Source organism: Pelophylax lessonae, assembly GCF_965119305.1.
Source record: "Pelophylax lessonae genome assembly, chromosome: 9".
Classification (NCBI taxonomy): Eukaryota; Metazoa; Chordata; class Amphibia; order Anura; family Ranidae; genus Pelophylax; species Pelophylax lessonae.
Genome location: NC_138776.1, coordinates 19,561,554 through 19,576,263, shown reverse-complemented (window position 1 = coordinate 19,576,263; position 14,710 = coordinate 19,561,554). Strand labels below are relative to the sequence as shown.

General features: G+C 46.1%; 1 protein-coding gene across 3 annotated transcripts in view; it reads left to right on the top strand.

Moving 5' to 3' along the window:
- Window positions 1-4,500, top strand: part of CRTAC1 (cartilage acidic protein 1) — a 1,069,217-nt gene extending 1,064,717 nt beyond the window's left edge. For all 3 annotated transcript variants that reach the window (XM_082267474.1, XM_082267475.1, XM_082267473.1), the window contains one exon: window positions 4,189-4,500. In XM_082267474.1, the coding sequence (XP_082123600.1) occupies window positions 4,189-4,322 (134 nt within the window). In that variant the 3' untranslated portion in view covers window positions 4,323-4,500. The remainder of the gene's footprint in view (window positions 1-4,188) is intronic.
- The last annotated feature ends 10,210 nt before the right edge of the window (window positions 4,501-14,710 follow it).

Sequence of the window (14,710 nt, the reverse complement as noted above, 5' to 3'; positions counted from 1 at the left end):
AGGGGAGGAGGAGAGATTCAGCCCCTGGAGCTCTAAACAGCACAACACTTTGGCTTTGACCAATGTGATCATTTTGTTTGTGCTCTACAAAGTCGTAAGTTTCTTTTGGTTTCTTTATTTTCTAAGGAATTCTAAGTTTTCCAAAACTGATCAGCCAATTCAGATTCCGTGTGAAGAATAGCTGGTTGCTAAGGAGCAGGCCAGGAAGGCAGCCACCACATCCTTAACAACGGATGACTCATTAGCTGTCAGGGGGCTTTCCCACTGACAGCTGAATGTAAGAAGGCTGGAAGGCAATAAAAAAAAAAACGTGTAGCCCCCCCCCCCATTCATACTGGTATGGATTTTAGGGGAACCCTATATCAAAATCTATACTAGACCCTTATCCAAACATGCAGCCCAGCAAGCAAGGAAAGGGGGGCAGTGAGCGACCCCCCCCCCTCTCCTGAACCATACCAGGCCACATGCCCTCGACAGCAAAGCACCCTAAAGCCCCCCTAAGGAACCTTGTCTCCATGCTGATGGGAACAAGAGCCTCTTACCCACAACCCTGGCTGGTTGTTGTTGGGGTCAGCAGGCGGGGGGCTAGTCTGAATCTGGAAGCCCCTTTTAACAAGGGGGCCCCCAGTTCCCACCCCCGTCCACCAAAAAAAAAAAAAAGTTATTTTTTTCTTTTCATTTTGACATGGTGTCCCCCTTAATATACATACCAGACCCAAAAGGCCTGATATGCATCTGGGGGGGGGGGGGGGGGGCACGCCATTTTTCCCTTTTTTTTTTTTTTTAATTGCTGGCATTCCTTTTCACAAGTTGCACATAAGTCGCACCTAAATCCTATCTATTTCATGCAGGTGCAACTTTCATGTGACTTTTGAGGGTTTACCTTGAGGTCTATGGACCTTAAGTCGCATGAAAGTTGGACCAAAAAAGTGCAGGAACTACTTTAACGTCGCTGCAACTTGAAGTCTCATGGATATGAACGCTTATCATAGGGAAACATGGGGTGCGACTTGTCATGCGACTTTGGGGTCCAAAAGTCACAAGACAAGTCGCATAAGGATGAATGGGGCTGTAAAACTAGTATGACATAAAACAACCCCAGGGTAACCCTTATGTCCTTAGCATTGACTTTATTTCTATGTAGCCTGCACACGCATTGGGGTAAATCCAGGGGCGGGCGCTTCTCTGTGGGGCTTTTCCTCTTTATGATCATCGAGGAACAGAATAACATAAAAACTAAGTTTAATGTCAAATTATAATGACTTTTTTTTATCATTCCACCATCACCATCGATGCTCTGCACGCAGCTGACTACCCCTTATGACATCCGGGTGTTAAAGTAAGGACATGCACGAGCAACGTAATGCTTTCAGCAATGAATCAGAAGATCTAATTAGTGGGAAGTCAGTGGGTCAGATAATATATGAATCCAGAATTTCATATTCAACCTTGCAGTGTCAGACTCCTCATCAATTGCAGTAAATAGGAATCCATTTGCGCACTCATCATAGCTGCACATGTTTAGAATGAGCAATTCCAGAGACATTAAGAGAATGATAAAGATTAATCGATCTCTAAATATATATTTTTATCTTGTTGATTGCACAAAACATTAGCAAGTGGTTCTGCTAAATAATGACACCAACGCACCCATAAAGTGGCGGCCGAAGAGTCATCAGGAAAGTTTTATGACCTTTGCAGCTTCTCTTGCCAGAAAATGTTCCACAAGGTTATGAGGAACAAGACAGGACTGAATGAAAAGGTTGGGGAACTAGATAGGTCTGAATGAAGAGTATGGGGAACTAGATAGGACTGAATAAAGAGTGCATGGAACTAGATAGGACTGAATGAAGCAGGGAAGGACTGGACCATGGGGCAGGGGGGCAATTGCCCCCTGGGCCACTCTGATGTCCTGTAAAAAAGCTGCATCGCTTCTGCCACAGACATGCCTAAAGGATTTGTGGTGAAGAAAAAAAAAAAGTTCCCGCCACTGACCTACTGAGTGCGGGTTGAAGACAAGGACAAAGCGCAGGCCTCCCTCCCCAGCATGGATGGTGTAAACTGTGTCTGAGCAGAGGCCGGTTCCATGCCTAACTGGAGAATCTCCTCCCCCGGCCAGCCCCAGCCAAGCTGTCCCAGCTCCCCCCAACCGCCCCCTGCTGGCCAGGTCGGAAACCCTGATTCAGCCGGTGAGTAGAGAGTACCTGGAGCAGGCCTTCAGCCTGGAATGGGGGTCAGAAGGATGCCGGGAAGAGGGAGAGTGGGAGGGGGGCGAGTCGCTGCACCATGGGCCTCTGGTTGGTACTTGCCCCCTGGGCCAAAAGCTGCCAGTCTGCCCCTGGAATGAAGAGTACGTGGAACTAGATAGGACTGAATGAGGAGTACAAAAAACTAGATAGAACTGAATTAAGAGAATGAGGAACTAGACAGGACTGAATGATGAGTATGAGGAAATAAATAGGACTGAATGAAGAGTAAAAAGAACTAGATAGGATTGAATGGAGAGTAGGTGGAACTAGATAGGACTGAATGAAGAGTACAAAGAACTAGACAGGACTGAATGAAGAGTACGAGAAACTAGACAGGACTGAATAAAAAGAACAAGGAACTAGACAGGACTAAATAAAGAGTACAATAAACTAGATAGGACTGAATGAGGAGTACAAAGAACTAGATAGGACTGAATGAAGAATACGAGGAACTAGACAGGACTGAATAAAGAAAACAAGGAACTAGACAGGACTAAATAAGGAGTACAAAGAACAAGATAGGACTGAATGAAGAGTATGGGGAACTAAATATGACTGAATGAAGAGTATGGGGAACTAGAAAGGACTGGATGAAGAGTACGTGGAACTAAATAGGACTGAATGAAGAGTATGTGGAACTAGATAGGACTGAATGAAGAGTACGAAAAACTAGAAAGGACTGAATTAAGAGAATGAGGAGCTAGACAGGACTGAATGATGAGTACGAGGAAATAAATATGGACTAAATGAAGAGTACAAAGAACTAGATAGGACTGAATGAAGAGTACAAAGAACTAGACAGGACTGAATAAAGAGAACAAGGAACTAGACAGGACTAAATAAAGAGTACAAGGAACTAGATAGGACTGAATGAAGAGTACAAAGAACTAGACAGGACTGACTGAAGAGTACGAGGAACTAGACAGGACTGAATAAAGAGAACAAGGAACTAGACAGGACTAAATAAAGAGTACATGGTACTAGATAGGACTGAATGAAGAGTACAAAGAAATAGATAAACTGAATGAAGAGTATGTGGAACTAGATAGGACTGAATTAAGAGTATGTGGAACTAGATAGTAAACAATGAAGATTCTGAGAACTAGATAGGACTGAATGAAGTGTATGATGAACTAGATATGAAGCAATGAAGAGTACAAGGAACTAGTCAGGACTGATATAAGAGTATGAGGAACTAGATAGGACTGAATGAGGAGTAGAAAGAACTAGATAGGACCGACTGAAGTGTATATGGCACTAGATAGGACTGAATGAAGAATACGAGGAATGAGACAAGACTTAATGAAGAGTACGAGGAGCTAGACAAGACTTAATAAGAATACGAGGAACAGATAGGACTGAATGGAGAACTAGATAGGACTGAAGAGGCAACCTCTTTAACACAGGGCAAAAGGGCCAGCTGCCCTGGGCCCAGTCATTGCTGTGGAGCCCAAAGCAGGTGCCCCTTGAGCCCCCATTACCTGCAAATAATTGATAAGTGGATTTGGGAGGGCCCAAAAAAAATTTGCCCAGGGTCCAATCAATAATAAAGATGGCCCTGCCTGACTGCAAGGAGGGGCTCTGGTGGGCACTCCTGGATGTAAGGGGGCAGTACCGGGACAAGGTCACCCAGTGCCCAAGGCAAAGACGCCAAATTGTGCCCCCTGCCCTTACATTAGGGTCAGGGCTCCCCCATCCGTGCAATAAATCATTGGGGCCAGGGCAGCCACCCCTCCTGCTGACCCCTTTTCCTGGCCCTGAAGGGGAGACTCTGATAGGCATTAGTGGATGCAAGAATGGGCACTGATAGGCACTCTTGGATGTAAAAGGAGACTCTGATGGGCACTCCTAGATGTAGGGGGTGACTCCAATTGATACAACCAGTAGGAGGCCCTTTTTCTCACCATACACGTTGATTTCCCCTCTTTTTTTTTCTCAGATATAAATGAATGCCTGGAAGGAGGCGGGCCATGTGATCACATCTGCCATAACGACGTTGGATCCTACCACTGCCACTGTCATGGCGGCTATTACCTGGCACGGGACGGGAGAGGATGCCTCCAGCAAATATAAATGTTTTTTTGACAATTCTCATTTTACAGAAACTTCACTGAATTTACAACGATTGTCTGTGTGTCTATCCTCCTAAAAATCCTACAGAGAATCGAGAAACTCACTCTTGTTGCAAGCTAAGATTTAAGTTCTACCAGGAGATGCACTTTGCTGATTTCTGCTTAATATAGAATTCTAGGATATACAGTAACTACTAGCTCATCTTCAACCTGCACCCCCCCCCCCCCATACTAACTTCCCCATGGAAGAGAGATGTGTATACTTGCCTTATGTCAGAGCACTCTGGTCTGGTCACGTGATCCCCTATACAGGGCTGCTGTTAGAAATCATGGGGCTCCATACAGACTATCTGACAGCCCCTCCCCCTTCCAAATCCCAAAAACAATATTTTATAAAAAAAAATACACTAAGATCATCCTTAGCAGTAACGATCGCTCACTGGGGTTGGTTTGCTAAAGGCCAATAGACTTTGTGCTTTCCAAGTGCAGTTGTACTCATTTTCCTTAGTAAATGTAAATGTAGAGAAGCTTCTCTTTGTAGAGAATACCCAATCAGGTGCAAAAAAAAAAAGAAAAATGTTTGCATGCACATGATTGGATGATGGAAATCAGCAGAGCTTTACCACATTTACTAATCTGTGGGAATAATGAGTGCAACTGCACTACAGTCTATATGCCTTTAGTATACTTTGACTTTAAAGTTTTGTATTATGCATATGATTATGTACCGTAATAAAGTTTTTTTTTTTATACTTCATTGTGGTTGCCCTTAGGGCTCATTTACACTTGCTTCAAAATGTCAAATTGGACACGCTTTTACTCTGAAAGGGCTCTTTCACACGGCCGTTCAGTTTTTTGGCTCCGCTCCGGGCCTTTTTTTTTCTTTTTTTCACGGAGCGGATAACATTTGTGTCATCCGCTCCGTATGTCCGAATATCATCCCATCCGTTTGCGGATGATATACGGACATAATGTAAGTCTATGGGCATTGCGGATGTCAGCGGGTGACACTGCTGACATCCGATTTTGCTTCCTTTCCGTTTTTTTAACGGAGGAAAAAATAGGGTTCTGTTCCGTTCCAAAAAACGGAACAGAACTGAAAGGAAGAAAATCGGATGTCAGCGGATGGTCATCCTCTGACATCCACAATCCCATTGACTTACATTATGTCCGTAAATCAACCGCAAAAAAATAGGATGATTTGCGGACATACGGAGCGCCCGTGTGAAAGGGCCCAAAGCCAATCAAAGCCCATCACTGTATAAAATAGTTACCTTTCAGTCCTGTTCTCACCTTGTGTTTTCTTTGCTTCAAAAATGATTCCCCATGTCACTTTCCTGGTGCTTCAAAGCATCTCCAAAGCCTCCACAGAAGTCTATGACAACACTCACTAACAGCACCTTTAGCTTTTGAGAGGTTTCCATTCAGCATTAACTTGGCTTTGTTTTGCAGATATGAGATTTTCCAGGATGCATTAACCACTTTACCACCGGAGGATTTTCCTGCTTTACGTCCAGGCCACTTTTTGCACCTTGGCACTGCGTGAGTTTAACTGACAATTGCGCGGTCATGCGACGACGTACCCAAACAAAATTTACGTCCTTTTTTTCCCCACAAACAGAGCTTTCTTTTGGTGGTATTTGATCACCTCTGCGCTTTTCATTTTTTTGCGATATTAATAAAAAAATAGTGAACATTTTGCAAAAAAATTGACATTTTCTACTTTGACAGTTAAAAAATATCCAATATATTCAATTTTTGTCATATATTTAGGCCACAATGTATTTAGCTACATGTCTTTGACAAAAATTTTTTCAATGAGCGTATTTTTAACCACTTTAAGACCGGAAGATTTTACCCCATTCCTGACCAGGCTATATTTTGCGATTCGGCACTGAGTTAATTTTAGGGACAATTGCGCGGTCGTGCAGTGCTGTACCCAAATTAAATTTATGTCTTTTTTTCCCCACAAACGGAGCTTTCTTTTGGTGGTATTTGATCACCTGTGCGACTTTTAATTTTTCAAAAAAAGAGTGATAATTTTAAAAAAAAAAAAAAAACAATATTTTTTACATTCTGATATATAACATTCCCAAAAAAAAAATTTAGAAATCAAATTTTTTTAACATTTTAGGCCAATTTGTTTTCTGCTACATATTTTTGGTAAAAAATCACAATAAGTGTATTTTGATTGGTTTGCGCAAAAGTTATTGCGTTTACTAACTACGGGAAAGATTTGTCATTTTTATTGTTTATTTTTTTTTACTAGTAATGGCGGCGATCTCAGTCTTTCCCCGACGATCGGGGAAGAGCGACGGTGATCACCGCCTCTCCTCCCCGCGCCCGATTCCCGCTGTGTCTGAATACAGTGGGAGCGAGCTTCCGGCGGCACGTGAGCGCAGCGCTGAGAGAGGGGAGAGTCTGGTGGCGTAGGTCTACGTCGCCAGAAGATAATGAGCCACTTTGCCGCAGTACCAGCTCAGTGAGCGGTCGGCAAGTGGTTAAGAAACTCACATGCAAACGTCATCAGTAGTCACTTCTGGTTCGTGTGTATATATTCTGGGAGTTCCTCGTGCAGATGTCACGTCTGATGTGCAGCGGCAGGAAGGTGAGCAGGGTCCAGACTGGAGCAGAGCAACTAGTAGACAGCACACATGGTGTGCAACATTGAAATTCTATAGTGGAAGCTAAGCAGGGACCAAAGAGAGAGGACTGAGCGGCAGAGAATCAGCTGATCTGGGGGACCGGAGCAGGAGAAACTAGCAGATGTTGCATGTGGTGCGCAGCTCAGGAGCAATATAGCAGGAGGTGAGCGGAAACCGGAGAGAAAAGAGGATCAGCACACCAGGGGATCAGCAGAGCTGGGGGTTACTACTGAGTGGGGGATTAGCAGATCCGGAGGACCGGAGCAGGAGAAACTTGCAATTGTCACATGTGGTGAGCAGGGACCAAAGAGAGATGAGGACCAGAAAACCAGATAAAGCAGAGCTGGGGGACCAGAGCAGGAGAAACTGGCGGATGTTACATGCGGAAGCTTAGGAGCAATAGAGTGGGAAGTGAGCCGGGACCAGAGAGAGAGGAGGATCGGAATACCAAAGAATACCAAAGAATCAGCAGAGCTGAGGGTCACGACTGAGCAGGGGATGAGCAGAGTCAGGGATTCCTACTGAGTGGGGGATTAACAGAGCTAAGGGGTTACTAGTGAGTGGGGGATCAGCAGACCTGGTGGACCAGAGCAAGAGAAACTAGCAGATGTTACATGTGGTGCAAAGCATGGGAGCAATATAGTGGGAAGTGAGCAGGGACCAGAGAGATAGGAGGATCAGAAAATAAGAGAATCAGCAGAGCAAGGGGTAACTACTAAGTGGGGGATTACCAGAGCTGGGGGTTACTAGTGAGTGGGTGAATCGGTAGAGCTGGGAACTACTACTGAGTGGGGAATCAGCAAAGCTGGAGATTTCTACTGAGTGGGGGATAAGCAGAGTGGGGGGCTACTATTGACGGAGGGATTATCAGAGCTGGGGGTTACTAGTGAATGGGGGGATCAGTAGAGCTGGGATATACTACTGAGTGGGGGATCAGTAGAACTGTGGATTACTACTGAGTTGGGGATCAGCAGAGCTGGGGTTACTACTGAGTGGGAGATCAGCAGAGCTGGGGTTTCTACTGACTGGGCAATTATCAGAGCTGGGGTTTACTAGTGAGTGGGGGGTCAGTAGAACTGGGAATTACTACTGAGTGGGAGATCAGTAGAGCTGGGGATACTACTGACTGGGAGATTAGCAGAGGTGGGGGTTACTAGTGAGTGAGGGGATCAGTAGAGCTGGGAATTACTACTGAGTGGGGGATCAGCAGAGCTGGGGTTTCTACTGACTGGGGAATTATCAGAGCGGGGGGTTACTAGTGAGTGGGGGGATCAGTAGAACTGGGAATTACTACTGAGTGGGGGATCAGCAGATATGGGGTTACTACTGATTGGGGGATTAGCAGAGGTGGGGGTATTAGTGAGTGAGGGGATCAGCAGAGCTGGGGTTACTACTGAGTGGAGGATCAGCAGAGCTGGGGTTTCTACTGACTGGGGGATTATCAGAGCTGGGGTTTACTAGTGAGTGGGGGGATCAGTAGAACTGAGAATTACTACTGAGTGGGGGATCAGCAGAGCTGGGGCTACTACTGACTGGGGGATTAGCAGAGGTGGGGGTATTAGTGAGTGAGGGGATCAGTAGAGCTGGGAATTACTACTGAGTGGGGGATCAGTAGAGCTGGGGTTACTACTGACTGGGGGATTAGCAGAGGTGGGGGTATTAGTGAGTGAGGGGATCAGTAGAGCTGGGATTTACTACTGAATGGGGGATCAGCAGAGCTGGGTTTACTACTGAGTGGGGGATCTGCTGAACAAGGGTACTAATAAGTAGGGGATCTGCTGGACAAGGGTACTAATGAGCTGGGGGATCTTCTGAGTGGGGGTACTACTAAGCCGGGTTCTACTGGGCTTCTTTATAACCAATAGAAAATCAACACACACAGGGCATGTACCAAGGTTTATTAAAGCTTCAAATAAAAGCATCACCAAAGCATCAAAAACACAATAAAAAGTGTAAGCAGTAGACGCTGTAATGTGTGGTAAAGTTGAAGTAAGTGTAAATGAGCCCTTTATACAGAATTTGTATGGTTTGTAGGGATGGGGACACCCCACAACCATAACTAGATGACAATATTTGATAGAAGATGCGCCAATGTTTTTAGAAGTATTCAATATACAGAATATATTTGTTTTTTTTTTTTTTTTACTTTCTTTCTTTTTTGTTATTCAATAAACCTGCATACAATGTAATTTTTTTAGGTGTGATTCTTGGGGACCTTAAGGTCCATCTTTCCAATATCATTCCGACTTGTCATTATACGGATGTGCTGCCCCTCATCGTACCCCCCCCCCCCACAACCCCCCTTATTAGGATAGGAAAATAAAAGAGTCAGAATTAAAGTTACACTTTATCTCCTCATAATAGCGGCTTGATGTTCGGCACATCAAATATCCGCTTGGTCCGCGGCGCCCTGACAGGGATGAAATGTTGTTTTTTCTCGGTGGTTTCATTATGGGCTCCAGATAAAAATCACAAAGACTCGGAGGAGAATGTGTTTATTGTGCCGGGATCACGGCAAGCCCAGAGATGGCGGCTCTGTCCTAAGTACATTATGCGGCTCTGCAGCTGTTCCCGTCAGGTGTCCCGAGAATCTGTCAGGAGCCGTTTACCTTTCCCAACAGTAACCTTTAACTGCGCTACTTCTCCGGCATTTAATAAATCTACGGCGCTCTTTGAGGTTTATCAGATGCAGCATAAAGGAGAGCCTGTTCTATGGAGGAGAAGTATGTCAGTGACCCAGGTGATGAGGTTATTAGATAGAAGAGGAGCCCAGGACCCTATCAGGAGGAAGTTATTTCTCAAAGGTCAAAGTATTGGAGGCAGAGCGTGTCTATGGTTGTGCGGTTTACATTATATTTTGTATTTATATGGAATATGGAATAAGATTTTCTTTTCGCTTCCTAATAATTCTATAAATAATATCCTGAAAATGCCATGATCAGCCACCCAATATTGAGTGGGTCCCCTTTTTTGGTTTACTACTGAGTGGGGGATCAGCAGAGCTGGGGTTACTACTGAGTGGGGGATCAGCAGAGCTGGGGTTTCTACTGACTGTGGGATTATCAGAGCTGGGGGTTACTAGTGAGTGGGGGATCAGTAGAACTGGGATTTACTACTGAGTGGGGGATCAGCAGAGCTGGGGTTACTACTGACTGGGGGATTAGCAGAGTTGGGGGTTACTAGTGAGTGAGGGGATCAGTAGAGCTGGGAATTACTACTGAGTGGGAGATCAGTAGAGCTGGGGTTACTACTGAGTGGGGGATCAGCAGAGCTAGGGTTTCTACTGACTGGGGGATTATCAGAGCTGGGGTTTACTAGTGAGTGGGGATCAGTAGAACTGGGAGTTACTACTGAGTGGGGGATTAGCAGAGTTGGGGGTTACTGGTGAGTGAGGGGATCAGTAGAGCTGGGGGTTACTACTGACTGGGGGATTAGCAGAGTTGGGGGTTACTGGTGAGTGAGGGGATCAGTAGAGCTGGGAATTACTACTGAGTGGGGGATCAGTAGAGCTGGGGTTACTACTGAGTGGGGGATCAGCAGAGCTGGGGTTTCTACTGATTGGGGGATTATCAGAGCTGGGGTTTACTAATGAGTGGGGGGGGGGATCAGTAGAACTGGGAATTACTACTGAATGGGGGATAAGCAGAGCTGGGGTTACTACTGACTGGGGGATTAGCAGAGGTGGGGGTATTAGTGAGTGAGGGGATCAGTAGAGCTGGGAATTACTACCAGCCACCCAATATTGAGTGGGTCCCCCTTTTCCTGACCCATCAAGGCATGGACCCCTCTAGACCTCTGAAGGTATGCTATGGTATCTGGCACCAAGCAGGATCCTCAAACTACGGCCCTCCAGCTGTTGCAGAACTACACATCCCATGAGGCATTGTAAAACTCTGACATTCACAGACATGACTAGGCATGATGGGAATTGTAGTTCCTGAACAGCTGGAGGGCCATAGTTTGAAGACCCTTGTAAGCAGATCCTTTAACCACTTGCCTACCAGCTGCCGCAGTTATGGCATCAGATCGACAGGTTCCCACGAATCGCGGTACCTGTACGGCGGTCCGCGGGAGCGACCCTGGGGGTTCGCGCCCACTCACCAGAGGGATTGCCCCCAGGCACCCGCGATCGCTCCCCGTGAACAGAGAATGGCTGTCTGCTGTTGTAAACACAGCAGACCGTTATTCTCTCTGGAATCAATGCAGGGCTCCTGTGTTCCTCCTATTTAGGAACACAGGTCTCTGTATTGATTTCACAAGCCCCTCCCTCCCACAGTTAGAAAACACTCCCTAGGCCAGTGATAGCGAACCTTGGCACCCCAGATGTTTTGGAACTACATTTCCCATGATGGTCATGCACTCAGCAGTGTAGTAGAGCATCATGTAGTTCCAAAACATCAGGTTCACCATCACTGTCCTAGGCTCACATTTAACCCTTTGATTGCCCCTGGGTTATCCCCTTCCCTGCCAGTGTCATTATTACAGTAACAGTGCATATTTTTAGCACTGATTACTGTAGTAATGTCACTGGTCCCCCCCCCAAAAGTGTCAAAAATGTCAGTTAGGTGTCTGATCTGTCCGCCGCAATGTCGCAGTCCTGCTAAAAATCGCAGATCGCCACCATTACTAGTAAAAAAATTAAATAAATAAAAATGACATAAATCTTTCCCCTAGTTTGTAGACGCGATAACGTTTACGCAAACCAATCAAAATACGCTTATTGGGATTTTTTTTTTACCAAAAATATGTAGCAGAATACAAATTGGCCTAAAATGATGAAAAATTTTGATTTTTATAGAGCAGAATGTGAGAAATATTTTTTTTTTTTCAGAATTGTCGCTCTTTTTTTGTTTATAGCGCAAAAAAAAAAAAAAAAAAAAATTGCTCAAAATTGATCAAATACCATCAAAAGAAAGCTCAATTTGTGGGGGGAAAAAAGGACATCAATTTTATTTGGGTACAGCGTTGCACGACCGCGCAATTGTCCGTTAAAGTAACGCAGTGCCGAATAGCAAAAAATTGCCTGGTCATTAAGGGGGGGAAACCTTCCGATCCAGAAGTGGTTAAAGTGTCACTAAACCCACATTATAAAAAACGATGAATAAATGGTGTATTCCATGCTGTTCATACTCAATCAGTCACTATGAGATTCCATTTCTGTATTCTATAAAAAACCTGGTTGATCCTGCTGCTCTCTATCTCCCCCTTCTGTCCATGTCCCCAATGCATTTGAGGATTTTGCAGAGCAGTGTTGGCAGCTCTGCACATGCTCAGTTTTCATTGAGTTTCTATGCTGACCATTTCCTCCCTATCACATCTGAACAGCCCATGTGACTATAGAGTCATACATGTGGGCGTATACACAGTGGTAAAGGACAGCCCACTCCCTCCCTCCTTCTCCATGCCCACTAACCAGGTACACACAATGGGGGCGGGATATTACATGTAGACTGATGGAGGCTTCACCTCCCTCTTATTCTAAGACACAAGCTAGAGGCGCGTGACGTAGCCTAAGACTGGCAGATATCCGCCCACACCGTGTTATTTCCACATAATAATAAAGATTTGATTTCAAATATATATTTGTATGACACTTTAAAACAGTTTATTGATATTGTTTATTTATTTCTACCCTGTATTCTAAAGGCTGTTTTTTTTATTTTGAACATGTGACCAGTAGCAGAGGACTAGAAGTTCCTCCTGCTTATGTTTCCCTGCAGACAGGCTTGGAGAGAGCTGGGTCATGTGACAGCTGTATATTGATTAGGAAAAAGATACTCAGATGTTTTTTTTAAAATTAAAATAGTTACAGTGCCATTATCCACACCGTTTAGTATCACTTTAGATCCTGTAAATTGTGAGGTGGGGCTTCCATGGATAGGACTTGTTTTTCCAGCACCTCCCACAGATGCTCGATTGGATTGAGATCCGGTGCATTTTGGAAGCCAAGTCAACACCTCCAACTCCTTGTTGTGTTCCTCAAACCATTTTTGCAGTGTGGCAGAGCACATCATCCTTCTAAAAGAGGCCAGTGCCATCAGGGAATACTGTTTCCATGAAGGGGTGGACTTGGTCGCCAGCAATGTTTAGGTAGGTAGTATGTGCCCAGTAACATCCACATGAATGGCATGACCCAAGGTTTTTCAGAAGAACATTGTCTAAAGCATCACACTGCCTCCACCGGCTTGTCTTCGTTACATGGTGAATCCTGGTGTCATCTCTTCCCCAGGTAAGGGATGCACATGCACCAGGCCATGCACATGATGTAAAAGAAAAAAACGTGATCCATCAGACCAGGCCACCATCTTCTCTTGCTCCGGGCTCCAGTTAAATTGCTCACGTGCCCATTGTAGGCACTTTTGGCCATGGACAAGGGTCAGCATGGGCATCCTGACTGGTTTGCGGCTACACAGCCCCATACACAGCAAACTGCAATGCTCTGTGTGTTCTGACACCTTTCTTTTAGAGCCAACATTCACTTTTTCAGCAATCTGAGCAATCAGTATCTCTTTTATTGGATAGGGCTGCACAGACCAGCCTTCCCTCCCCACCTCCATCAATGAGCCTTCCCTCCCCACCTCCATCACCGAGCCTTCCTTCCCCACCTCTATCACCGAGCCTTCCCTCCCCACCTCCATCAATGAGCTTTCGCTCCCCACCTCCATCAACGAGCCTTCCCTCCCCACCCCCATCAATGAGCCTTCCCTCCCCACCTCCATCAATGAGCTTTCGCTCCCCACCCCCATCAATGAGCCTTTGCTCCCCACCTCCATCAACGAGCCTTCCCACCCCACCTCCATCAATGAGCCTTCGCTCCCCACCTCCATCAACGAGACTTCCCTCCCCAACTCCATCAATGATCCTTCCCACCCCCAGTTAATGAGCCTTCCCTTCTCACCTCCATCAATGACCCTCCCCTCCCCACCTCCATTAATGACCCTCCCCTCCCCACCTCCATCAATGAGCCTTCCTTCCCTGCCTCCATCAATGAGCCTTCTCTCTCCACCTCCATCAATGAGCCTTCCCTCCCCACCTCCATTAATGACCCTCCCCACCCAACCTCCATCAATGAGCCTTCCTTCCCTGCCTCCATCAATGAGCCTTCTCTCTCCACCTCCATCAATGAGCCTTCCCTCCCCCACCTACATCAGTGAGCCTTCTCTCCCCCACCTCCATCAATGAGCCTTCCCTCCCAACCTCCATCAATGAGCCTTCCCTCACAACCTCCATCAATGAGGCTTCCCTCACAACCTCCCTCAATGAGTCTTCCCTCACAACCTCCATCAGTGACCCTACACCCACCACCTCCATCAATGAGCCTTCCCCCACTTCCTTCAATGAGCCTTCCCTCCCCAATGTCCCCACCTCCATCAATGAGTCTTCCCTCCCAACCCCCATCAGTGATCCTACACCCCCCACCTCCATCAATGAGCCTTCCCCCCACTTCCTTCAACGAGCCTTCCCTCCCAACCTCCATCAATGAGCCTTCTCTCCCCAATGTCCCCACCTCCATCAATGACCCTTCCCTCCCCACCTCCATCAATGAGCCTTCCCTCCCCACCTCCATCAATGAACCTTCCCTCCCCACCACCATCAATGAGCCTTCCCTCCCCACCTCCATCAATGATCTTTCCCCCCCACCTTCATCAATGATCCTTCCCTCCCCACCTCCATCAATGAGCCTTCCCCCCACTTCCTTCAATGAGCCTTCCCTCCCAACCTCCATCAATGAGCCTTCTCTCCC